Source organism: Cyprinus carpio, chromosome B3 (assembly GCF_018340385.1).
Source record: "Cyprinus carpio isolate SPL01 chromosome B3, ASM1834038v1, whole genome shotgun sequence".
NCBI lineage: Eukaryota > Metazoa > Chordata > Actinopteri > Cypriniformes > Cyprinidae > Cyprinus > Cyprinus carpio.
This window is the reverse complement of record NC_056599.1, coordinates 510736-537903: the sequence shown is the minus strand read 5'-3', so window position 1 is coordinate 537903 and position 27168 is coordinate 510736. Positions and strand designations below refer to the sequence as shown.

The following is a 27168-nucleotide window of genomic DNA, read 5'->3' as shown; positions in this document are numbered from 1 at the left end:
TAAATCTCTTCATTCCAACATTTAACATCAGTTGTCAAATAGTTCTTGCCAGAATAAGTTGTAGTTCGCTGTTTTACAAATAAATAAGGCATTTAAACAGATCAATTAATATTACAATTAATTTACAATTCATTACAATTTGTCATAGCGCATCACCGAGTAACTGACCGCTGTGACTCGCAGCCTGTGAGGAAAATAAAAAAATAGGCTATTAGCTCAGGCTACTCCTCAATGACAATGTTTTTTAAAATGTCTTTTAAAACATGTTTAATTTCCTACAATGAATTATAGGCCTATAGCCTAAATAAAATTGTTACACTTCAGTAACAAATCTAGCTGAAGTCTTGGCCTAGTAGTTAGAGAGTTTGACTCCTAACCTTAAGGTTGCATAGCATGAATGGCTGCCCCTGCTCCGGGGTGTGTGTGCTCACTGCTGTGTGTGTGCACTTTGGATGGGTTAAATGCAGAGCACGAATTCTGAGTATGGGTCACCCATGTCACGTCACTTTTTTATCTTTTAAACACTTTATCATTCTTATGCACCAACTTTCAAAAGCAACCTGTTCAACACGAATAATGTTTCTTCCCATTGTTTTCACTATGTTCGGGCCACAAGAGAAACATTAAAGAAATAAATTAAAACATTTATATTAAAACAGATATATTAGTTTATAACATATTTTAGGAGATTCGTCTCTCGTCGTCTCTGAATACCCGCTGTTAATGCGTTAAGTTTTTACTTTCACTATCATTGCGAAAGATGTTCACCGGCATAAGTTTGACTTGCACAAAGTTTGCACGTTGCTTGTATGAAACCCACTGGCTCGCCTTCATGGTTTAAAACAGAAGTAGCCTATTTCCAATTTTGCAATGCCACCCATGTTGCAATGCTACAACCCGAATAGTCAGATGTGTCGCGGACACGCTCTGAACGCGCTGAAACACGGCAAACAAAACTCAAATAATTTCACAACTTTTTTTTTTTTTTAATTACGGTAATATTCTCTTTATAATATTATGTTTATTCCCAATTATAGTTATTAATGTTGTACATTGCTGTTGTGCACAAGCTGCGTGTGCTGAACACCGGAAAACTTATTTAACACAGGAAAACGCATCATATATTCAGATATTTATACAACATAAATATAATATTACAACTTATACGTACAAAAAGACCAAATGCACACGTGAACTCGGACTAAGTTACGTGCTAATCAGAATGTTTAACTTATGTTGTGGATGCGCGGCTCTTCCGCAAGAACGCGCTGAAACACGGAAACTAAACCAAACGAATTCATAACGTTTTATTATAATAGTGTTCTCATTATAATGTTATATATATATGTCAATCATAGTTATGAAAGTTGTAAGCTGCTGTTTGAGTTGCGTGCGCTGAGCTAAAGATGATCACCAGCAAACTGAAACGCTCTATTAACCTTCATAGCTTAACCAAACGCGTTCTGTATGAGAAAAATCTGATTTAAATGCATAAAATAAACACAGTATTACAACGTACAATTGCACAAAAGACTGTAAATGCACAAGCGAATTTAACTGTGCTAGTCGTGTGGATCCGTTGTGGATGCGCTCTTCTCTTAACAACGCGCTAAAACACAGGCGAACAAAGATTCCGTTACATTATTTTACAGTAGCTAATAATCTCATTATAATATGGCTGACTTGCCCTGTACATGTTGCAGTACACTGTATTTTCATTTTCAAAGTGTTTTCAATGATATTTCAAGCAATTAAAAACCATCATGGTGAACAGTGCGCATCTGAAGTGTCTCTGCAGGAAATAATGCATTATTTATCAGCTCTAAGATATCGTCCAAATTCTCTTATCGGTTCGATAACGATAACAGAAAAATTAACATATATCAGCCGATATCGATATGGTGGCCGATATATCGTGCATCCCTACTGAAATCCTACTGATACATCACTTGCATAATAATTGGAACACAGTGTAGTTGAAAAAAAAGCCCATGAGATCCAACAGCCTTGATTTTATATGTAACGGTGCCGTACATGAACCAATGTTTTATAAAAAAAAAGAGCTTGATTGTATAAACACATTAATTGCATGTACTCCCTGACCATAATGAATTTCCCTTACTGTTGTGCAGTGCTTTACATTATTTTACAGATTTAGTCCTTCTGCAAAATTCTCACCCAGTTTACTCTCTTACCATCATCAACTTGACAGACAACAGTAAAGGTCCAAACCAGAATAAACAGCTGCACAACATTTACACCATTCATGGTTGTGATTCTGCAATAATAAAAAAAAATACAAAATGATTTGCAATTTGGAAAAATATGAAGTACCAGAGATTAGATAGTAGATAACAACTTTTAAAGAAGATCATGTTTTAAAATATAAAAATAAGGAGAAGACTAAAACAGGCCCGAGGCCCGACCCGCGTCTGAACTATGACGTTAAAAATTGGCCTGAAGCCCGGCCCGAGGGGCGTAAAAAAGTCGGGGTGAAAATGCAGGGCTCTAGACCAGCCTAAAAGATAACTTTTTAAAACTTTTTGTCATCCTAACAGCAAACAGCTTTACTCATTCTTATACACAGAGTCTTTATACTGTCTGTCAGCTATGACTATTTTAGTCTTTCAAAGGACAAAATGAGTGGAAAAACACATATAGACATAAACAACATAAAATGCAGGCCAGGAGTAAGGCCCACTAGAGGCGCGAGGCGTGATATTCTTGGTGCAGCAAATGCAGAGACAGGATGAACAATTACCATGTACTTTATTTAGAGGTGCACATCAACATTTAGCAACTAGCCATCTGGTTCTTTGATCAACCACCACGGAAGCCCCACTACCAGCGGGACAAAGGTAACTCAGCACAATCACATAGTGGCCCTCTAGTGGTTAGACTACATATAACACTATGATTTTACTACGCTTCTCTTTGAGCATGTTTTACTCCACTGATTTCTTTATGTGTGACACAAGGACATAAACTTAAACTGATAATTTTGACTATCATTTTCTAAATTAAAGCAGGTTCTGCAATTTGGAGAGATTCTCTCTGCACTCCACAACATGAATTTTGATTTATAAAGAGAAGGTGAGCCAGAAGTGAAGTGCAAAAAACTGGTAACGCTTTAAACCATCAAAACAGTTCAGTCAAAAGAAAAATTATCAATTTTGCCATGAAACAACAGGAATTTTTTGAGAAATCCTACAGCGATACAACATCTGCACAGTTCATAGTGAATCAGAACAAAAAGCACGAAAACACCATAAAGACTCATTTATTACACATACTGTAGATAATCCAGTCACATCTCAGTTGCTTAAATAAAAATGCAAATGTTAGTACATTTTTATTTGATTTAATGTTAACACATAAAAATTGTATGATAATAAATATGATTAATTTCATTCACGTATATCATCATGGTTTCTCCAGCCCACACACCACAGCTATCTGTCAGCACTCTCTCAATCGTTTTATTGTTGTTGCATGAATGGGTGATGATGAAATGATGAAAATCCCAGGAAAGAGGAACAGAAGCTCTGCAGCAGTTCAGAGGAATGAAAGAAATGAAGCTAGATCTGAAAAAACTAAAAATAAAGCTCATTACACAGTTACTAAAACAAACTCAATCAACAGTGAACTTATTTTATTATAGTTATTTTTTTTATTATATATATAAATAGACCAGATTTTGTTTCCATATAATATTTATTTGTATCATTTTGTTTTTATTTTGTTTATATGGTAGGCCTATATTAAATATGGAGTAAAAATCCTTGATTATTTATTTTTTTTTAGATTTTGTTTTTATATCCTTTACATAATGAACTTATATTATTTATGTTTGCATCAGCCACCTTGCAGTATATATATTAATTAGCAATGCTGAAAAAAAACTCATATTGATCAGTATATGCACAATAAACATTTACCATAAAATGAAATGAAGATGTCTTAGTTTCTGTTGTGAAACATCAGTCATCATGTTTACACTCGAGGAGGATTCTTGTGGTCTCATCTGACTGCTGTTCATGGAATGAGAGATTTTCTTGACTCTGGATAAAGCTGTTTGTTTTCATCAGCTGTAGGATCTTCTTGTTCTCTTTCCCGGAACAGTTGTTATTTCTCAGGCAGTTACTCCTGTATCTTAAGCAATAGGTTATGGGTTTGATTCCCATGGAGTGCATGAACTAATCATATCTAAACCTTGAATACAATGTAAGTTGCTTTGAATAAAAGCTTTTGCCACAGATTATCTCACCATCTACACATGTTGTACTCACAAAGCCATTAGTATTCCAGGTGACCCCTTTCACAAATTTTTCACCCTTCTGTCATCTGTCAGGAAATACAGAAGCATTTAGGCCCTCACATCAGACTGTGTGACAGCTTCTTCCCCCAAGCCATCAGACTCATTAACTCCAGATGACCCAAGGGATAATAACTGTACTCACACATAATGGACTGGACTGGACTGTTACCACCCACTCTCACACAAACAATATCACATAATTTATTTGTCTATCTTCGCACACACACCTACAATTTTTGCACATTTGCACACTCAACTGTATGTCATGTATGCTCCTCCCCACTTCTGTGCCCGGCTTCTTGTTAATTTGTACTGTGTGTCTATGTTGCTGTTTGCACCGTTAACTCAGTAATAAAATGACATTCATAACAGACATGCAGTGAAGGTCAGAAAAAAAACACAGTTTGAGTTTCACTGTTTCCTCTTAAAGTTTACAAAGGTTTGAGTTTATTAAAGTCATATACTCTGATCAAACAGATCAATAATATGCTGTATTTCACAGAAATCAATATAAAACAGAAACAACTGTTTAAAAACCTACAGCCAGAGTTATATATTTAGTAGTTTGAGATATAAGATAGTGTAGAGTTTAATGGAGTTCAAATAAAGCTTGTGTGTTTCATGAGCACCACACGAAAAGTCACAATGAACAAAACTCGATGCTATAATATCTCAATTCCTGGACGATTGTTGTCCTCATCATGTCTGACTCTCAAAAACATCCAGTTCTGGCCTCTACAAAGTTTGGTGAAGTTTGGTTTTGTTTTGCAAATGATCGCCGTCATGATGATGAGGATGATTGAAAAACCAACCACAACCACAGTGAAGACAGTCTCCTTGAATCCTGCTGCTGTCTCTGGTGGAGAGGTTCCTGATGGGTTTTCTGGGTTCACATGTTTTGAGGAAACTGAAGAAATAATCAATAGTTATATCAAATTATAATAACTTTCTTACCAAAAGTTTTACTATTATTTTCAAGTATAATTTTTCTTTGTTAACAGGTTTTAAACCACTGTTAGTAGATTGAACATAAATGTACATTTGCAAAGATTTACTAAATTATAAGCAAAAATGTTACAGTATGCAGTACCTGCGACAACAGTGAATGTTTTTGTTTTTCCCACTCCACAATTTGTTTGCACAAAGAAACTGAATTGTTCTTTCATTGCTGTAGTTGGAGTGTAGCGGCATGTGAAACTGTTTCTCTGTTCACAGGAGTTCACAGGAACATCTTGACAGATTGTGGAGTCAATAAAGATCTCAGGGTATTTAAACAAATACCTCACAATGCAGCATTCAATGTTCTGCAGAGAGACGCTGCAGTTGAGAATTACTTCTTTCCCCACAAATCCAGTCACATTCTCACAGCTTACAATGATATCTGAAAAATAACAATATATTTATCAGTTTAATACATCAACAGTAAACTAATGTCTGTCGTTTTTCACATTAAGAAATTCAATCAATTTAAAGTTGAAGTGTGTCGCGTCTGCAACATCAGTGCCACCAAAAAGAACTGCAAAAATAATGACTGCTTCCAGACAGGTTTTCCAAACACTCCCCCGTCTGCATCTCTTCATCTATCACATTACTCGGGTCACATACTGCAGCCGTGTTATCAATAATACAGCAGGCTGAATTATCTTTAGAGAAAGTGTATTATTCAGAACGGGAGAAGAATGTATTTTCTCACTACCTTTATCAGTAAATCTGTATTTTGAATCATATTAAAAACCAAAAGCTCTTAGACTGAGTGTTTTTTAAAGAGACATATTTTGTATATCTATGAATCTGATATTTTTTTTGTATTCATTATTTCAGATTTAGTTCCTCTTCTAAATTCTCACACACATTCTAGGTGAAGTTTATTCTCTTACTTTTATCGTCTTGACAGACAGCAGTAAAGGTCCAAACCAGAATGAACAGCTGCACAGCATTTACAGCATTCATGATTGTGATTCTGCAGTAGAAATAATGACAGACATTTGCATCATAATGAAACTTAGGATTAATAAATACAAGAGATTACAGAGATATGGACATCTTTTATGGTGCTTTAAAGTAGTTTAATGATGACCCAAGGATGATTAAACGATGACAGAATTTCAGTTTTTTGGTTTTCTATTCATGAACTATTCCTTTAAGAAACACCAACATCTAATGCAGCTTTAGATAACTTATATTTCATCTAATACAGAATATGATCATTAGCATATAAAGTTGAATTGGTATATAAATTTATAAGCATGTTTATTAAAAACAAGTTTTGTAATAATTATTTTGGACCTTTTGACGTTGATGAGAATTCAGATTCGGACCTTTGAATGTAAACTTTGAGAACCCCGGTCTATCTGTTATCTATTGTTACACCTGAACACTTACACTTTTCCACCTGTCTGATGTTTTCATTATGTATAACTAACTACAGGCTTTGTACATGCATCAGATGTTGACCCAAATACAATTTCCCATTTTTTATATTTAATCACAAAAGAGCATTGTTGTCACACCATTCCACTAATTTATTACGCCTCAGTGTTATTTTGTACATATAATGAAGTGAAATCTGCTTAAAATCATGCATGCCTAACACATTCTATATTACAGATGTGCATTATATGAAGAATCACTGCTCTTAATATTTCAGACATATCTTTATTTTTGTCTTTTAGTTTTGGAAAGTCTACCACAGTTTCATTTTCATTCTTGAAAAATTAAAAATGGTGTATATCCTGCTATACTGAATACAGCTTGAGAATGAGATAATAAAGCTATAAAACACAGTTATACAGCTATGAATATACTGAAAGAAACAGCCAAACTTTTTCATTCAAGAGGCAAAACATTGGGCAAAAATATTCTAAAACAGCACATTAATACATAAAACATAGGATAGCAATTACATTATGAAAACATAGCAGACAGTGTGTGTAATCTTAATCACTCGTACAGGTTTGTTTAATGTTAATATTTAGTTTTGATGTCAGCTCTGTAGCTCATTTCTAATTAAACTAACAATTTACTCCGTTTAGCACTAGTTATTCCCATATAACTTATATCTTCATTTAGATACAGTCTTCAATATATCAGGCCTGTGTCTTCATCTGTGAACTGTAACAATAACTTACTTTCACTTTCAACATCACTCAGCTTTAACTAAGTGCTGTTTTCTCTTTCTCATTTGAGGTTTAAACAGCAGAAACTGATCGAGATGGTCACTTGTAGGCGAAGGGAATGATGTTTTATCGTCTTCATGTGCTTGTGTTGTTGTTTTTACAGGTTTGGACACAGAGCGAGAAGCTAAAATTACACAGAAAACACTCGACAACAAACTACTGCAATATAACTTTACACCAGCTGAACTCACCTGAATGTCGTTATATGTCCACAGACTCAGTTTCTTAAATACATAACTTCCATCAGTCGAAGTCGCGACGTGCTGATCTTTGAAGCGGAAATATTTTAGAGAAAAAGAAAAACGACTGTCTGTGTACACTCCCTTCCTGGGTTGCCAGGTCTGCGAAACCAAAATGTCCCTAGGGGCAAATCCTCGACCAAAAGTAGCCCAATCACCACATCCCAAATATAAAACCTCAAAAAGTGCAATTGCTATTCCTAAAATACATATTTTACAGTCATTGATATGCAAACTGAAAACCACTGTATCTTAGCTATCATAAACAGAACTCAAAGGCCCCTACTGCACATAATGTAACATCTCGCGCAGATTCATCATTGGTAGAATATACAATGTTTCAATACAAGAATTTCAGTCAAATACAATTTATGCACTATGTCAAACCATTAACCCGCGGGGAGAAAATCAACCCGCTGCAAGAGTTTTTAAAACAAATCAGAAAAAATTCCGCACTAAAAACCGCAAACTTGGCAACCCTGCTGACGTCGCAACACAAGTGACCAAATCATTTGTCAACGTCACAGCTTACGTCACACACGGAAGCGGTGTCAAAAAAGACCCATGTCAGAATCAGGCACAATTATAATAATAATAGTCATGTCAGAATCAGGCACATTTTAGCTTCCAGTAGCTACAAACACATCGTACCCCGGACAGTCAATATGTGGTTTAAATTCGCACTGATCTCTTGTCCTCGTGTGGCATGTGTATGGCTGGAGGCAGCACATAAATAAAAATCCACTAAACATTAGGCTATTCGATACCAAATGCAAAATCTCAAATTAAGACATCCCTAACCTAAGACTGTTAAAAATAAGCAAAATCCGAAACCATTTTGCATGTAAATAATCTTAAATTGCATCTTTACACAGGCTTGTGCATGTAAGCCTGTCCAGATTCAAATTTGCTGCTCTACAGAAATCAATATAAAACAGGGAAAAAAAGACCTAAATAAATAGACTTTTATTTGTATTATTTATTTATTTTATAGATCAATGCAATGGCACATTGTCCAAACTAAATAAATAAATAAAAAGCCTAAACCTGCCCAAATCAAATTACACTACCAGTCTATACTGCATTTATATAATGCATTTTAATTAGTGAATTAATTCATTAGAATTATGAATTAGAGAGTGTTGCTTGCATTTCGTCTACACAAATATTCTTCTTTAGAGAGTATCACAAGTTTTTATTAAATTAATTCATTAAAAAATAAAATAAGACACTGTACAAAACCACAAAATTGCAGTTATAGAACAGTAGCATTTTTTAGCTATATTATTACTCAGCAAATGCAAAAGCATTACTGAAGACATTCCTCAAAAGTCAGACCTTCTTCTGCTTCAGTGACAATTTCAGGTTTAATGGGCCCTGTTAAAAGATTTTAAACCACTGTTAGAAGATTAAAACATAAATGTATAGAATTACAAACAACATTATAATTTACTGTACCTGTTATGTTCACAGTGAATTTTGTTCTTTTCACTCCACACGTTGTTTGCACTAAGAATCTGAATTGTTCTGTCATCGCTATGGTTGGAGTGTAGCTGCATGTGAAACTGTTTCTCTATTCACAGGAGTTCACAGGAACATCTTGACAACAGATTGTGGAGTCATTAAAGATCTCAGGGTATTGAAACGTATACATTATAATGCACCATTCAGTGATCTGCAGAGAGACACTGCAGCTGAGAGTTACTTCTTTTCCCACAGATCCAGTCACATCATCACAACTTACACTAAATTCTGAAAAATAACAATATATTTATCAATTTAATACATCAACAGTAAACTAATGTCTGTCGTTTTTCACATTAAGAAATTCAATCAATTTAAAGTTGAAGTGTGTTGCTTCTGAAACATCAGTGCCACCAAAAAGAACTGCAAAAATAATGACTGCTTCCAGACAGGTTTTCCAAACACTCCCCCGTCTGCATCTCTTCATCTATCACATTACTCGAGTCACATACTGCAGCCGTGTTATCAATAATACAGCAGGCTGAATTATCTTTAGAGAAAGTGAATTATTCAGAACGGGAGAAGAATGTATTTTCTCACTACCTTTATCAGTAAATCTGTATTTTGAATCATATTAAAAGACAAAAGCTCTTACACTGAGTATTTTTTAAAGAGACACATTTTATATATCAATGTATCAGATAGTTTTCATTTTTCATTATTTCAGATTTAGTTCCTCTTCTAAATTCTCACACAGATTCTAGGTGAAGTTTATTCTCTTACGTTTATCAGCTTGACAGACAGCAGTAAAGGTCCAAACCAGAATGAACAGCTGCACAGCATTTACAGCATTCATGATTGTGATTCTGCAGTAGAAATAATGACAGACATTTGCATCATAATGAAACTTAGGACTAATAAGTACAAGAGATTATAGGGATATGGACAACTTTTATGGTGCTTTAAAGTAGTTTAAAATGACCCAAGGATGATTAACCGATGACCGAATTTCAGTTTTTGGTTTTCTATTCATGAACTATTCCTTCAAGAAACACCAACATCTAATGCAGCTTTAGATAACTTATATTTAATCTAATACAGAATATGATCATTAGCATATAAAGTTGGATTGTTATATAAAGTTATAAGCATGTTTATTAAAACAAGTTTTGTAATAACCCCTGGTCTATACGATCTTTCCACCATATTATCTGTTATCTATTGTTACACCTAAATACTTATACTTTTCTACCTGTCTGATGTTTTCATTATGTATAACTAACTACGGGCTTCGTATATACATCAGATGTTGACCCAAATACAATTTCCTCAGATTTTTTATTTTATTTGTATTTTTTTATATATTAATCACAAGAGCATTGTTGTCACACCATCGCACTAGAAGTACATATTCTATATTACAGATTTGCATTGAAGACTCAGGCCCGAACAACTACTGCTCTTACTATTTCAGACATATCTTTATTTTTGTCTTTTAGTTTTGGAAAGTCTACCACAGTATAATTTTCATTCTTGAAAAATTAAAACTGGTGCATATCCTGCTATACTGAATACAGCTTGAGAATGAGATAATAGAGCTGTAAAATAGACAGTTATACAACCATGAATATCTGCAGGGGCTGGTGCGCTCTCTGACATCCCAGGTCTTTCTCATCATTTCTGCTGTTTGCTCTGTAAAAACTACACTGTTCTCAGTGGCGTGCGGTGGTGTTTGTTTTTTTTTTTGTTTGTTTTTTTATATAGTAAATCCCCTTTGTTTGCCAATAAAAATTTGCTTAATTTTCAATAATTAAAAGATATATATATATATATATAAAAAAATAAATATATAAATTGATAACAAGAATTTCTTAATTAAGTTAAGTTATAAAAACAATTAAATAATTATACACACTAAAACAAATAAACATAAGTTAAGTTATAATAATAAGTTAAGTTTTTTATGCATTTAAATAATTAGACATGCTAAAACACAGAAATTGGGAACAATAAAAAATATGGTGAGAAAAAATAAAAAACATTCCATAGAGCCCTAAAACATTAAACTGATGTGAAAATGTTTAAGTTTCATGATTTAAATTAATTAGACATGCTTTTTGATTAATACAAATTTAATTTAACTATTAAAAAGGAGTCAAGAAAAATTAAAACAGGAAAAAAAAAACTTCCAGAAAAATTAAAACGGGAAAAAAACAGAATCCAGAAAAATTAAAAATGGAAAAAACTGAATTTAGAAAAAATAAAATGCAATTTAGTAAAAAATAAAATGGATTTCATAGGGCCCTACTTATATAACCTGATGGTCACTCTAGTTGAGCTCCATGATCATATGTGGAGATAGGAGACACCTACAGGACAAACATCACTGCAACACTCCACCGTTCTGGTCTTTATGGCGGTGTGGCCAAATTCAATCCTCTCATCAGTGAAGACTCATGAAAACACACTAGAAATTTGCAAAAAAAAAAAACACTAAAATACCCTTCGACTGTGAGAAACAAGATTCTCTGGTCTGATGAACCTCAATTCCAAGCATCGTGTTTGAAGGAAACCAGCTCTGCTCATCACCTGCAGAGTGGCATCCCAAAAGTGTGCTGGTCTCAGCCTCATGCTGAGGGGCTGTTTTTCAGCAACAGGGACTGAGGAACTCATCAGAATAGAAGAAAAGCTCAATGCACCAAAATATCGAGACAGCCTTAATGAAAACCCATTCCAGAGCATTAAAAACCTCAGACTGGGCAGAAGGTTTACCTTCTAACAGGACAGTGACCCTAAGCGCACAGCAAGAGTGGCTTATAGACAACTCTGTGAATGTCCTTGAGTGGCCCAGCCACAGCCTGAACTTGAACCCAATCAAATATTTCTGGAGAAACCTGAAAATGTGCATCTGCCCTCATCCAACCCGACAGAGCTTGAGAGGTGAAGAGATGAGAAGAATGGCAGATAATTGCCAAATTCTGATGTGCAAAGCTTGTCGTATCATACCCAAAAATACCTGACGCTGTAAAGGTGCTTCAGCTAAGTACTGAGTTAAAGGTATGAATACTTATGCAATGTACTTTGAGTTTTGTTATTTTTAATACATTTATGAAGTTGTGACAGTTCTGTTTTTGCTTTGTCATTATGGTGTATGGAGTGTAGATTGATATGGGATAAAAAAGTAATTCAAAGCAGTTTAACATAAGGTTGCAACATAACAAAACGTGAAAAAAATGAAGGGGTATGAATACTTTTTATAGGCACTGTATATATTCCCACGCAGCTTTGTGTACTGTAGAGATTTAATTTGGTGCTCATCTGCTTGTTGATATGTAGTATGCATCATCGATTTTTTTTTTTTATAAACAAAATAAAAAAAATAAAATAATAATAATCCATTTCAATTTGTTACCACACCAGTCAGCTGCAGTCCTCTCTCAAAAATTTTTTTCCTGCTGTGAAAGAAGAAAGTATGGTCAAAATATCTGGTGTATATACTAATGTTTCACTTAATGCCTCAAACTTGTAGAGCATTTACCGTACATGACGTACATGATCTTGCTAATTGTAGTAAAATCATAGTTATACAAATTGTAATAATAATAAAAAAAACATTTCATTTCTCGGTGATCCTACATTTGCCCATTTTCATTTAAATTCTATACTTAATTGAACTGCCAAAATTGATATAACCTCAAAGACGCAAGGATCATAATTTAAGATGAATAAATTTATGATGTTTGTTTGTTGTATGGCTTCTGCCATCAGTTGTTGCCTGCCATCAGTCAAAGCAAGGGAGGCAGAGTTTCTTTAGAGAGAAAAAAAAAACTGGATGAGAAAGTTATCATATTACAAAAATAAACAAAAAATGTGACATTAAAAAAGTGTAAAAGTCACTAGTTTTTGTAAAGTTATAAAAGTTTATAACTGTCCAACAGTGACACCCTCTGGTAAAGTAAAAAAGAACAGCTGAACATCAGTTGACAAATAAAATATATTGTTTGTATTGTTACTGCCTTTTGTTATTATTTTGAAAGAAATGTAAAAATACGTAAAAACACTAACTTGATTAGATTTATCTGTTTTGATAAACAGAATGTTACAGTGTAAAAATGCAAAATTTAATTGTTTTTAGCCTTTTTAATGTAATGTTTATTTAACCAGGGAAATGTGACAACAGTAAGGTTATAAGGATATACACAGTGTAGTTTTTACCGAGCAAACAGCAGAAATGGTGAGAAAGACTGCCACGAACTCTGGCAGCTGCCTTTGACTCCTGGGAAAAACTCTGGCAGCTGATACATAAAAAATATATAAATAATAATAATATAATAATAATAATAATAATAATACAATTATGGGAACTTTGCATCATCCTTTTTAATAAACACCACCGCACGCCACTGAGAACAGTGTAGTTTTTACCGAACAAACAGCAGAAACGGCGACTTGTGGCAGCTGCCACAAACTCTGGGAATGCCACCGGAAGTGACGCTGCGACCTCCCCTGCAGATATTCATAGCTGTATAACTGTCTATTTTACAGCTCTATTATCTCATTCTCAAGCTGTATTCAGTATAGCAGGATATGCACCATTTTTAATTTTTCAAGAATGAAAATGATACTGTGGTAGACTTCCCAAAACTAAAAGACAAAAATAAAGATATGTCTGAAATAGTAAGAGCAGTACACTCTTCGTATAATGCACATCTGTAATATAGAATATGTTAGGCAAGCATGATTTTAAGCTGATTTCACTTCATTATATGTACAAAATAACACTGAGGCGTAATAAATTAGTGGAATGGTGTGACAACAATGCTCTTGTGATTAATATAAACAATAATACAAATAAAATAAAAATTCAGAGCAAATTGTATTTGGGTCAACATCTGATGTATATACGAAGCCCGTAGTTAGTTACACATAATGAAAACATCAGACAGGTAGAAAAGTATAAGTATTTAGGTGTAACAATAGATAACAGATAATATGGTGGAAAGATCGTATAGACCAGGGGTTATTTCAAAACTTGTTTTAATAAACATGCTTATAACTTTATATAACAATCCAACTTTATATGCTAATGATCATATTCTGTATTAGATTAAATATAAGTTATCTAAAGCTGCATTAGATGTTGGTGTTTCTTGAAGGAACAGTTCACGAATACCAACACCATGGTCATTTAACCAACTTTTGGTGCTTTTGGCAGTGTGGGCAGGTGCCAATTCCTGCTGGAAAATGAAATCAGCATCTTCAAAAAGCTGGTCAGCAGAAGGAAGCATGAAGTGCTCCAAAATTTCTTGGTAAATGGGTGCAGTGACTTTGGTTTTCAAAAAACACAATGGACCATCACCAGCAGATGACATTGTACCCCAAATCATCACAGACTGTGGAAACTTAACACTGGACTTCAAGCAAACTTGGGCAATGAGCTTCTTTCTACATTGAATTACACCCTGGGCGAGACCCCCTTCGATGCCCCCCCCCCACATGAAATTATATGTATAGGCAAAACAATGGGATTTTATTTTTTTTTTTTCAATCACCAATAACTTTTTGGGTTCCAGGATTTTTTTTTTTTTAAACCAGAATTTGTATAAAGATCATTCTCAACTATGTTATGAAAGATTATAATGGAATGAATTGATACACCATTTTTACTCTTTGCAATATGTCGGGTAAAATGGTCATAAATTAATATTCCCATTCAATGCAATGTATCTATACACTGTATCTAATTTGCATATTAATATGTTCTTGGAGCAACATTTAATGAAAAAAGAAGTGTAATAATTGGAGTGATAATTGGCAACATTTTAATAATAATATCTAATATTTCATAGGAATATTGATGTATAAATCATTTCCATATTCACTTCTTGTGTCTCCCAAAATGCCTGATAAACATGATTTAAGTCCTGATGTTCTCTACAGTGGACATGTATGAAATCAATGCCCTGTTCTGTAACAGAAAGTAATTTTTTGATTTGAAACCCCATAACATTTTGACATAACGTCTGAGATGTTGGTTTATGAAATACAATTTTGAAAAGTAGTCCAATTTAATTTTTAATTACACAGATTAGAAAATTCCATCTAATACAGGGCTAATGTTAACCAATTGATTAAATAATACATAATTTGTAAACGTTTGTTGCAAAGCACAATTTGAATGAAAATTACAGGGGCTAATTACGTAACCCAATGTTGAAAACCCAAAATAAATAAAATGAACGACTGTAACAGTTTTGTTGCAAAAGCACAATATTATGGTGAAACCGTCCCCCGCGCCGCGCCGCGCCGCGCGCGCGCCGCGCGAGCACGCCCCGCTCCGCTCCGCCCCCCTTTCCCCTTCTCACGCGGCTTCTGTGCACGGCACCTTCTCAGCAAGCAGGGGCGCCAATTTGCCAATTCCCCACACAGTGAAAAAAACGATAGATAATAGAAAACCGCTTTGTGGCGGCACCGCAGAGGATTATTATTATTATTTTTTAACTGCTCGTGCCGCCCCCAATGTATCATGAAAAAAAGCCGCCCCGGGCGGCTGCCCGGTTTTTCGCTCGCCCGTGCCCAAAAACCGCTACTGTTCTCCACCCTTCCTCCAGACTCTAGGACCTTGGTTTCCAAATGAAATACAAAACTTGCTCTCATCTGAGGACTTTGGACCACTGGGCAACAGTCCAGTTCTTCTTCTCCTTAGCCCAGGTAAGACGCCTCAGGAGTGGCTTAACAAGAGGAATACGACAACTGTAGCCAAATTCCTTGACACGTCTGTGTGTGGTGGCTCTTGATGCCTTGACCCCAGCCTCAGTCTATTCCTTGTGAAGTTCACTCAAATTCTTGAATCGATTTTGCTTGACAATCCTCACAAGGCTGCGGTTCTCTCGGTTGGTTGGGCATCTTTTTCTTCCACACTTTTTCCTTCCACTCAACATTCTGTTAACATGCTTGGATACAGCACTCTGTGAACAGCCAGCTTCTTTGGCAATGAATGTTTGTGGCTTACCCTCCTTGTGAAGGGTGTCAATGATTGTCTTCTGGACAACTGTCAGTTCAGCAGTCTTCCCCATGATTGTGTGGCCTAGTGAACCAAACCGAGAGACCATTTTGAAGGCTCAGGAAACCCTTGCAGGTGTTTTGAGTTGATTAGCTGATTGGCATGTCACCATATTCTAATTTGTTGAGATAGTGAATTGGTGGGTTTTTTGTTAAATGTGAGCCAAAAACATCACAATTAAAAGAACTAAAGACTTAAACTACTTCAGTCTGTGTGCATTGAATTTATTTAATACACGAGTTTCACAATTTGAGTTGAATTACTGAAATAAATGAACTTTTCCTCTACATTCTAATTTATTGAGAAGCACCAGTATATCCAGCTGCAGCAGTTTCAGAACCGCAGCCACAGAACCGGAAGTGAGAGGCGGAGTTATTGATAATGAGAGAGCACGGTGAGTCTGTAATGGTTTTGCTATCATATATTTAATAATTATCATATATATTACGTTAAGCATTTATCTTCTAAGTTCTTAATGCGTGCTTGACTTTATTATCTTATACTGAAGCTTGAATTTGTTTTCATTCTTTATAGTAGGCCTATATAACTTTTTTTCTGTGGATGTTTCGATTAATTTTCGCAAACCGTTGTAAATGGGCCTCGCGGTGTGAAGTTTTGAAGTTGTTTATTATTCATAAAATAAATAGTTTGCTTTAATTCCCTCTGTTATATGCATTGTTTGTGTGTTAATATTACCTTGTGGTTTAGTTATTTTAATCCCATTTGTCATCATTGAGATAATTGTGTGTGGCTTCATTTCTTGTAGAGACATATAAGGATTCAGAGGAGACATGTTACCTGAGCTGCAGCAGTGCAACAAGTGTTACAGCAATTACCAGCAATTTTCTGCTTGACCAGCATGTTTAAGACAGCCAAACTTGTCAAATTAAAAGGTCATCTTCAAATCCACTTCAACAAGGCAGTTGTCTGTGGAGGTATGAATATCTTGAGTGTTTAGTTTAATATATGTACTCACAATTTATTATTGCATAAAAAGTTTATATGTGTACTTTTATTTTAGGCTATACTATACATTTTTGCAACCAGTTATTGGTGTGATTATTTAGTTGTTAAATGAGGAATGAGGAAGGTTTTTTTTGTGCCATTTACATGGAGAATATTCTTATTCATTTGTTTTCCAGTACATCTCGTCTTGAGATCACCCTTTGATTTTACATCTGTAAGTAGTTATCAGTTAAACTTAATTGACATTTATGATGTTGTAACAGTTGATATTTAAAGATTTCTCTATGTTTGTGTCTTCCAGTGTGACATTCCAATACGGAGATGGTGGACTCTTATTCTTCTGGAGAAATTTGGAGTTTTCTCTGAAAGGTACTGGACATTTCCTCCAGCCATTACATTTGCACCCCCTTCTGACCAATTTAAAATTAACCAAGATACATGTATATTACAGTTTTGATAAACAGAATGTTACAGTGTAAAAATGCAAAATTTAATTGTTTTTAGCCTTTTTAATGTAATGTTTATTTAACCAGGGAAATGTGACAACAGTAAGGTTATAAGGATATACACAGTGTAGTTTTTACCGAGCAAACAGCAGAAATGTTGAGAAAGACTGCCACGAACTCTGGCAGCTGCCTTTGACTCCTGGGAAAAACTCTGGCAGCTGATACATAAAAATATACAATAATAATAATAATAATAATAATAATAATAATAATACAATTATGGGAACTTTGCATCATCCTTTTTAATAAACACCACCGCACGCCACTGAGAACAGTGTAGTTTTTACCGAACAAACAGCAGAAACGGCGACTTGTGGCAGCTGCCACAAACTCTGGGAATGCCACCGGAAGTGACGCTGCGACCTCCCCTGCAGATATTCATAGCTGTATAACTGTCTATTTTACAGCTCTATTATCTCATTCTCAAGCTGTATTCAGTATAGCAGGATATACACCATTTTTAATTTTTCAAGAATGAAAATGATACTGTGGTAGACTTCCCAAAACTAAAAGACAAAAATAAAGATATGTCTGAAATAGTAAGAGCAGTACACTCTTCGTATAATGCACATCTGTAATATAGAATATGTTAGGCAAGCATGATTTTAAGCTGATTTCACTTCATTATATGTACAAAATAACACTGAGGCGTAATAAATTAGTGGAATGGTGTGACAACAATGCTCTTGTGATTAATATAAAAAAGAATACAAATAAAATAAAAATTCAGAGCAAATTGTATTTGGGTCAACATCTGATGTATATACGAAGCCCGTAGTTAGTTACACATAATGAAAACATCAGACAGGTAGAAAAGTATAAGTATTTAGGTGTAACAATAGATAACAGATAATATGGTGGAAAGATCGTATAGACCAGGGGTTCATTTCAAAACTTGTTTTAATAAACATGCTTATAACTTTATATAACAATCCAACTTTATATGCTAATGATCATATTCTGTATTAGATTAAAAATAAGTTGTCTAAAGCTGCATTAGATGTTGGTGTTTCTTGAAGGAACAGTTCACGAATACCAACACCATGGTCATTTAACCAACTTTTGGTGCTTTTGGCAGTGTGGGCAGGTGCCAATTCCTGCTGGAAAATGAAATCATCATCTTCAAAAAGCTGGTCAGCAGAAGCAGCATGAAGTGCTCCAAAATTTCTTGGTAAATGGGTGCAGTGACTTTGGTTTTCAAAAAACACAATGGACCATCACCAGCAGATGACATTGTACCCCAAATCATCACAGACTGTGGAAACTGAACACTGGACTTCAAGCAACTTGGGCTATGAGCTTCTCCACCAGTGGCGGTTCTACATTGAATTACACCCTGGGCGAGACCCCCTTCGATATGAAATTATATGTATAGGCAAAAACAATGGGATTTTTTTTTTTTTTTTTTTCAATCACCAATAACTTTTTGGGTTTCAGGATTTATTTTTTTTTTAACCAAAATTTGTATAAAGATGATTTTTAACTATGTTATGAAATATATAATGGAATGAATTGATACACCATTTTACTCTTTGCAATATGTCGGTAAAATGGTCATAAATTAATATTCCCATTCAATGCAATGTATCTATACACTGTATCTAATTTGCATATTAATATGTTCTTGGAGCAACATTTAATGAAAAAAGAAGTGTAATAATTGGAGTGATAATTGGCAACATTTTAATAATAATATCTAATATTTCATAGGAATATTGATGTATAAATCATTTCCATATTCACTTCTTGTGTCTCCCAAAATGCCTGATAAAACATGATTTAAGTCCTGATGTTCTCTACAGTGGACATGTATGAAATCAATGCCCTGTTCTGTAACAGAAAGTAATTTTTTGATTTGAAACCCCATAACATTTTGACATAACGTCTGAGATGTTGGTTTATGAAATACAATTTGAAAAGTAGTCCAATTTAAATTTTAATTACACAGATTAGAAAATTCCATTGGCTAATTACAGGGCCTAATGTTAACCCAATTGATGGAAATAAATAATAACTGAACTTGTAACAGTTTTGTTGCAAAGCACAATATTATGGTGAAACTGTCCCCCGCGCCGCGCCGCGCCGCGCCCCGCTCCGCTCCGCTCCCCTTTCCCCTTCTCACACAGCTTCTGTGCACGGCACCTTCTCAGCAAGCAGGGGCGCCAATTTGCCAATTCCCCACACAGTGAAACGATAGATAATAGAAAACCGCTTTGTGGCGGCACCGCAGAGGATTATTATTATTATTTTTTAACTGCTCGTGCCGCCCCCAATGTATCATGAAAAAAAGCCGCCCCGGGCGGCTGCCCGGTTCGCCCGTGCCAAAAACCGCTACTGTTCTCCACCCTTCCTCCAGACTCTAGGACCTTGGTTTCCAAATGAAATACAAAACTTGCTCTCATCTGAGGACTTTGGACCACTGGGCAACAGTCCAGTTCTTCTTCTCCTTAGCCAGGTAAGACGCCTCAGGAGTGGCTTAACAAGAGGAATACGACAACTGTAGCCAAATTCCTTGACACGTCTGTGTGTGGTGGCTCAACATGCCTTGACCCCAGCCTCAGTCCATTCCTTGTGAAGTTCACTCAAATTCTTGAATCGATTTTGCTTGACAATCCTCATAAGTCTGCGGTTCTCTCGGTTGGCTGGGCATCTTTTTCTTCCACACTTTTTCCTTCCACTCAACATTCTGTTAACATGCTTGGATACAGCACTCTGTGAACAGCCAGCTTCTTTGGCAATGAATGTTTGTGGCTCACCCTCCTTGTGAAGGGTGTCAATGACTGTCTTCTGGACAACTGTCAGCTCAGCAGTCTTCCCCATGATTGTGTGGCCTAGTGAACCAAACCGAGAGACCATTTTGAAGGCTCAGGAAACCCTTGCAGGTGTTTTGAGTTGATTAGCTGATTGGCATGTCACCATATTCTAACTTGTTGAGATAGTGAATTGGTGGGTTTTTGTTAAATGTGAGCCAAAATCATCACAATTAAAAGAACCAAAGACTTAAACTACTTCAGTCTGAGTGCATTGAATTTATTTAATACACGAGTTTCACAATTTGAGTTGAATTACTGAAATGAAATGACACTTTTCCTCTACATTCTAATTTATTGAGAAGCACCAGTATATCCAGCTGCAGCAGTTTCAGAACCGCAGCCACAGAACCGGAAGTGAGAGGCGGAGTTATTGATAATGAGAGAGCACGGTGAGTCTGTAATGGTTTTGCTATCATATATTTAATAATTATCATATATATTACGTTAGCATTTATCTTCTAAGTTCTTAATGCGTGCTTGACTTTATTATCTTATACTGAAGCTTGAATTTGTTTTCATTCTTTATAGTAGGCCTATATAACTTTTTTTCTGTGGATGTTTCGATTAATTTTCGCAAACGTTGTAAATGGGCCTCGCGGTGAAGTTTTGAAGTTGTTTATTATTCATAAAATAAATAGTTTGCTTTAATTCCCTCTGTTATATGCATTGTTTGTGTGTTAATATTACCTTGTGGTTTAGTTATTTTAATCCCATTTGTCATCATTGAGATAATTGTGTGTGGCTTCATTTCTTGTAGAGACATATAAGGATTCAGAGGAGACATGTTACCTGAGCTGCAGCAGTGCAACAAGTGTTACAGCAATTACCAGCAATTTTTCTGCTTGACCAGCATGTTTAAGACAGCCAAACTTGTCAAATTAAAAGGTCATCTTCAAATCCACTTCAACAAGGCAGTTGTCTGTGGAGGTATGAATATCTTGAGTGTTTAGTTTAATATATGTACTCACAATTTATTATTGCATAAAAAGTTTATATGTGTACTTATTTATTTTAGGCTATACTATACATTTTTGCAACCAGTTATTGGTGTGATTATTTAGTTGTTAAATGAGGAATGAGGAAGGTTTTTTTGTGCCATTTACAGGGAGAATATTCTTATTCATTTGTTTTCCAGTACATCTCGTCTTGAGATCACCCTTTGATTTTACATCTGTAAGTAGTTATCAGTTAAATTAATTGACATTTATGATGTTGTAACAGTTGATATTTAAAGATTTCTCTATGTTTGTGTCTTCCAGTGTGACATTCCAATACGGAGATGGTGGACCCTTATTCTTCTGGAGAAATTTGGAGTTTTCTCTGAAGGTACTGGACATTTCCTCCAGCCATTACATTTGCACCCCCTTCTGACCAATTTAAAATTAACCAAGATACATGTATATTACAGTGCAGAAATCCTACAAGAGGCCCTTCCAAGTGGAAAACAGGGTACGCTTGTGAGGTATGTCTCAAATCTATCTATCTCTCTATCTTGTCTGTCTGGCTTGATAGTGCATGTGGAAACACTTATCCACTCACGAGAGAACCTGTCATGTCAAAATCTCTCCATCAAATGTAAACAGGTTTTTAATGGATTGCATCAGCTCTAAATGCACCTTGAGTCGGTAAACCACGTGTCAAAATATGAATGCAGTTTGTTGAAAATGTTCCATCATAAACAATACAAACCTCTGCCGTTGAGCCTCGAGCGAGGTGTTTCCATGTTGCTTCAGGTTGTCTGTCACAGGCTCACCCTCACCCATTGTGATATCTTTTGGTTACTCTTGTTAGCTGTTTGTGCTGTGATGATTTCATGTGATATTTATATTGGTCAAAGAGAGTTGATTTCATAGCAGCAGGACACGCTCTCTGCTGGTAGATGAATGCATTGCAACAGTAACATTTTATTCATCTGACACCAGCAAAAGACTTTACCATTCACCACAAATTTGATTTGCACCATTTTCACTGGTATAACTCACTCTTTACTGATGACAAATTTATTAAAAATGATAAAAAGAGATTTCAGACAGTCTTTAGAGTATCATGACACTTTCATAATTGAACAGCAATTTAGTAAATTACAATAATAATGTAAATACAATATATCAATGCATGGCATATGCAATGGGAGCTATATGATGCTCAAAAATGTAAAAAACAAACAAACAAAAACAACTTAGTTTACACATTATTTACTTCAAATACATCAAAGTCTTTGAAAACACAAGAGCAGAATTATTATCTGATGCAGATAATCTCAACACAGCCAAATATTGACTCAATATATAAGATTCAATATACTGATCAGTTATTGTTGCTGACACTGTATGTGAATTTTACAGATCAGCATCTTTAGTTAAACTGGACATTATCACGTCTATGATATTTACATGAAAGATAAAAAAAAAAATCAATCACTGTTTTCATAGTGTTTCTTTCTAAACATTTGTGGTCATCTCTGTTTGTTCTTACAAAAACACCTCTCACATATTTCTTCTGTAATCCAGAAGGGTTGGTGCTTTTGAACTTCTTCACACAGTTGATTGCAGTAACGATGATGATGATGATGATGATGATGATGATGAAACAGCTTACAGCAGTGATGACGATGGCCTCAATTACAATACCTGATTGAGATATATTATAGTAAAATTAAGAATAGGCTATAATCTCTTCAGGTGCATTCAAATGCTGTTACAACATTGTTTAAATCATAAAACAACCTGAGAATATTTATACTATTGGACTTCTCAATCAGAATTCACAATATACTTCTGCTGCTGTTACAATTTGTAGAATTTATTAATAAAATTTAAACAAACTAGGATATGTCACTATTTGGAAACTCACCTATAATCAAAAACACTTTCTTGGACTTTAAGCATCCTTAAATATTCATTGCAGTCATTTATTTCTGGAGCATGTCATTAAAGATTTTTCTGACAAGTAGTGAAAGAGCAGTTTCCATTTTTATAGAAATTCAAAACAGTAAACAATTATCACTAATCATATTTAAACATGATAAAAAGCCCAATATTAACATTATATAACAATAGCATTAGCAAGTAGTTGTACTGCTAAATAACAACTATATAGCAGCTGTGTTCTTGAAGTAATCTAAATAATTTGTACTCGATAATCTACAAATATAACAGAATATAATACCTTTCTTGTCAGGAGCTTCAGTGTCAGTAGTTTGCTCCAGGAGTTCTTCTGTTAACAAATTTTAAACCATTGTTAGTAGATTGAAAATAAATACAGTAGCAAGTATGTATTGAATTTTAAACAACACTATTATATACGGTACCTGTAATGTCCACCGTGAATTCTGTTACTTTCACTCCACACATTGTTAGCACAAAGAATCTGAATTGTTCTGTCATCGCTGTAGTTGGAGTGTAGCTGCATGTGAAACTGTTTCTCTGTTCACAGGGGTCATAAGGAAAATATTGACGACAGATTGCAGAGTCATTAAAGATCTCAGGGTATTGAAACTTATACATTATAATGCAGCATTCAGTGATCTGCAGAAAGGCGCTGCAGGTGAGAGTTACTTCTTTCCCCACAGATCCAGTCACATCATCACAGCTTACAATGTTATCTGAAAAATAACAATATATTTATCAGTTTAATACATCAACAGTAAACTAATTTCTGACATTTTTCACATTAAGAAATTCAATCAATTTAAAGTTGAAGTGTGTTGCTTCTGCAACATCAGTGCCACCAAAAAGAACTGCAAAAATAATGACTGCTTCCAGACAGGTTTTCCAATCACTCCCCCGTCTGTAACTCTTCATCTATCACATTACTCGGGTCACATACTGCAGCCGTGTTATCAATAATACAACAGGCTGAATTATCTTTAGAGAAAGTGAATTATTCAGAACGGGAGAAGAATGTATTTTTTCACTACCTTTATCAGTAAATTTATATTTTGAATCATATTAAAAGCCAAAAGCTCTTACACTGAGTATTTTTTTTTTAAAGAGCCACGTTTTGTATATCTATGAATCAGATATTTTTCATTATTCATTATTTCAGATTTAGTTCCTCTTCTAAATTCTCACACACATTCTAGGTGAAGTTTATTCACTTACCATCATAATCTTGACAGACAGCCGTAAAGGTCCAAACCAGAATGAACAGCTGCAGAGCATTTACAGCATTCATGATTGTGATTCTGCAGTAGAAATAATGACAGACATCTGCATCATAATGAAACTTAGGACTAATACGTACAAGAGATTTCAGAGATATGGACAACTTTTATTGTGCTTTAAAGTAGTTAAAAATGACCCAAGGATGATTAAACGATGACAGAATTTCAGTTTTTTGGTTTTCTATTCATGAACTATTCCTTCAAGAAACACCAACATCTAATGCAGCTTTAGATAACTTATATTTCATCTAATACAGAATATGATCATTAGCATATAAAGTTGAATTGTTATATAAATGTATAAGCATGTTTATTAAAAACAAGTTTTGTAATAATTATTTCAGACCTTTTGACGTTGATGAGAATTCAGATTCGGACCTTTGAATGTAAACTTTGAGAACCCCGGTCTATCTGTTATCTATTGTAACACCTAAACTCTTACACTTTTCCACCTGTCTGATGTCTTCATTATGTACAACTTACTACAGGCTTTGTACATGCATCAGATGTTGAGCCAAATACAATTTCCCATTTTTTTATATTAATCACAAGAGCATTGTTGTCACACCATTCCACTAATTTATTACGCCTCAGTGTTATTTTGTACATATAATGAAGTGAAAACTGCTTAAAATCATGCTTGCCTAACATATTCTATATTACAGATGTGCATTATATGAAGAGTGTACTGCTCTTACTATTTCAGACATATCTTTATTTTTGTCTTTTAGTTTTGGGAAGTCTACCACAGTATCATTTTCATTCTTGAAAAATTAAAAATGGTGTATATCCTGCTATACTGAATACAGCTTGAGAATGAGATAATAAAGCTGTAAAACAGACAGTTATACAGCTATGAATATACTGAAAGTAACAGCCAAACTTTTTCATTCAAGAGGCAAAAACATGGGCAAAAAATATTCTAAAACAGCACATTAATACATAAAACATAGGATAGCAATTATGAAAACATAGCAGACAGTGTGTGTAATCTTAATCACTCGTACAGGTTTGTTTAATGTTAATACGCTTAATATTCAGTTTTGATGTCAGCTCTGTAGCTCATTTCTAATTACACTAACAATTTTCTCCGTTTAGCACTAGTTATTCCCATATAACTTATATCTTCATTTAGATACAGTCTTCAATATATCAGGCCTGTGTCTTCATCTGTGAACTGTAACAATAACTTACTTTCACTTTCAACATCACTCAGATTTAACTTAGTGCTGTTTTCTCTTTCTCATTTGAGGTTTAAACAGCAGAAACTGATCGAGATGGTCACTTGTAGGCGAAGGGAATGATGTTTTATCGTCTTCATGTGCTTGTGTTGTTGTTTTTTACAGGTTTGGACACAGAGCGAGGAGCTAAAATTACACAGAAAACACTCGACAACAAACTACTGCAATATAACTTTACACCAGCGGAACTCACCTGAATGTCGTTATATGTCCACAGACTCAGTTTCTTAAATACATAACTTCCATCAGTCGAAGAAGCGACGTGCTGATCTTTGAAGCTGAAATATTTTAGAGAAAAAGAAAAGGGCTGAAGCAGGACTCTCTGTGTACACTCCCTTCCTGGGTTGCCAGGTCTGCGAAACCAAAATGTCCCTATGGGCAAATCCTCGACCAAAAGTAGCCCAATCACCACATCCCAAATATAAAACCTTAAAAAAGTGCAATTCCTATTCCTAAAATACATATTTTACAGTCATTGTTATGCAAACTGAAAAAACACAGTCTCGTAGCGATCATAAACAGAACTCAAAGGCCCCTCCTTCACATAATGTAACATCTCGCGCAGGATTATCATTGGTAGAATATACAGTGTTTCAATACAAGAATTTCAGTCAAATACAATTTATGCACTATGTCAAACCATTAACCCGCGGGGAGAAAATCAACCCGCTGCAAGAGTTTAAAACAAATCAGACAAATTCCGCACTAAAACCGCAAACTTGGCAACCCTGCTGACATCGCAACACAAGTGACCAATCATTTGTCAACGTCACAGCTTACGTCACACACAGAAGCGGTGGCAAAAAGACCCAAGTAGTAAAAAGAATAAAGAAAAAATAATGATAATCATGTCAGAATCAGGCACATTTTAGCTTCCAGTAGCTACAAACACATCTTACCCCGGAAAGTCAATATGTGGTTTAAATTCGCACTGGTCTCCAGTCTTGTCCTCGTGTGGCATGTGTATGGATGGAGGCAGCAAATAAATAAAAATCCACTAAACTTTAGGCTATTCGATACCAAATGCAAAATCTCAAATTAAGACATCCCCAACCTAAGACTGTTAAAAATAAGCAAAATCCGAAACCATTTTGCATGTAAATAATCTTAAACTGCATTTTTACACAGGCTTGTGCATGTAGGCCTGTCCAGATACAAATTTACTGCTCTACGGGAATCAATATAAAACAGAAAAAAAAAGACCTAAATAAATACTT

The 27168-nt window shown here is 34.9% G+C and overlaps 1 protein-coding gene across 3 annotated transcripts; it reads right to left on the bottom strand.

Moving 5' to 3' along the window:
- Positions 1-4721: 4721 nt before the first annotated feature.
- On the bottom strand, positions 4722-26721 carry LOC109100275. Of its 3 annotated transcripts, XM_042719371.1 has the most exons (5): positions 26145-26377; positions 24649-24731; positions 23856-24149; positions 23714-23761; positions 22724-23175 (listed from the first exon to the last, which is right to left on the bottom strand). In XM_042719371.1, the coding sequence occupies exons 2-5, from the start codon at positions 24719-24721 to the stop codon at positions 22901-22903; spliced, it is 690 nt and encodes a 229-aa protein (XP_042575305.1). In that variant the 5' UTR covers positions 24722-24731; positions 26145-26377; the 3' UTR covers positions 22724-22900. The 3 variants fall into 3 exon arrangements, with proteins under 3 accessions (XP_042575307.1, XP_042575306.1, XP_042575305.1); XM_042719373.1 differs by lacking the exons at positions 22724-23175; positions 23714-23761; positions 23856-24149 and adding exons at positions 4722-5225; positions 5409-5699 and having other exon boundaries at positions 26145-26721; XM_042719372.1 differs by lacking the exons at positions 22724-23175; positions 23714-23761; positions 23856-24149; positions 24649-24731 and adding exons at positions 4722-5225; positions 5409-5699; positions 9981-10063 and having other exon boundaries at positions 26145-26721.
- Positions 26722-27168: the final 447 nt, after the last annotated feature.

What these genes read in the sequence shown, in the direction of transcription:
- LOC109100275 (XM_042719371.1), bottom strand. Translation starts at nt 24,721, where the DNA reads ATGAATGCTGTAAATGCTCTGCAGCTGTTCATTCTGGTTTGGACCTTT. An exon ending in TGTCTGTCAAGATTATGATG is followed by an intron (nt 24,150 to 24,648) that starts GTAAGTGAATAA and finishes GTTATTTTTCAG; the next exon opens with ATAACATTGTAAGCTGTGAT. An exon ending in ATTCACGGTGGACATTACAG is followed by an intron (nt 23,762 to 23,855) that starts GTACCGTATATA and finishes ATTTGTTAACAG; the next exon opens with AAGAACTCCTGGAGCAAACT.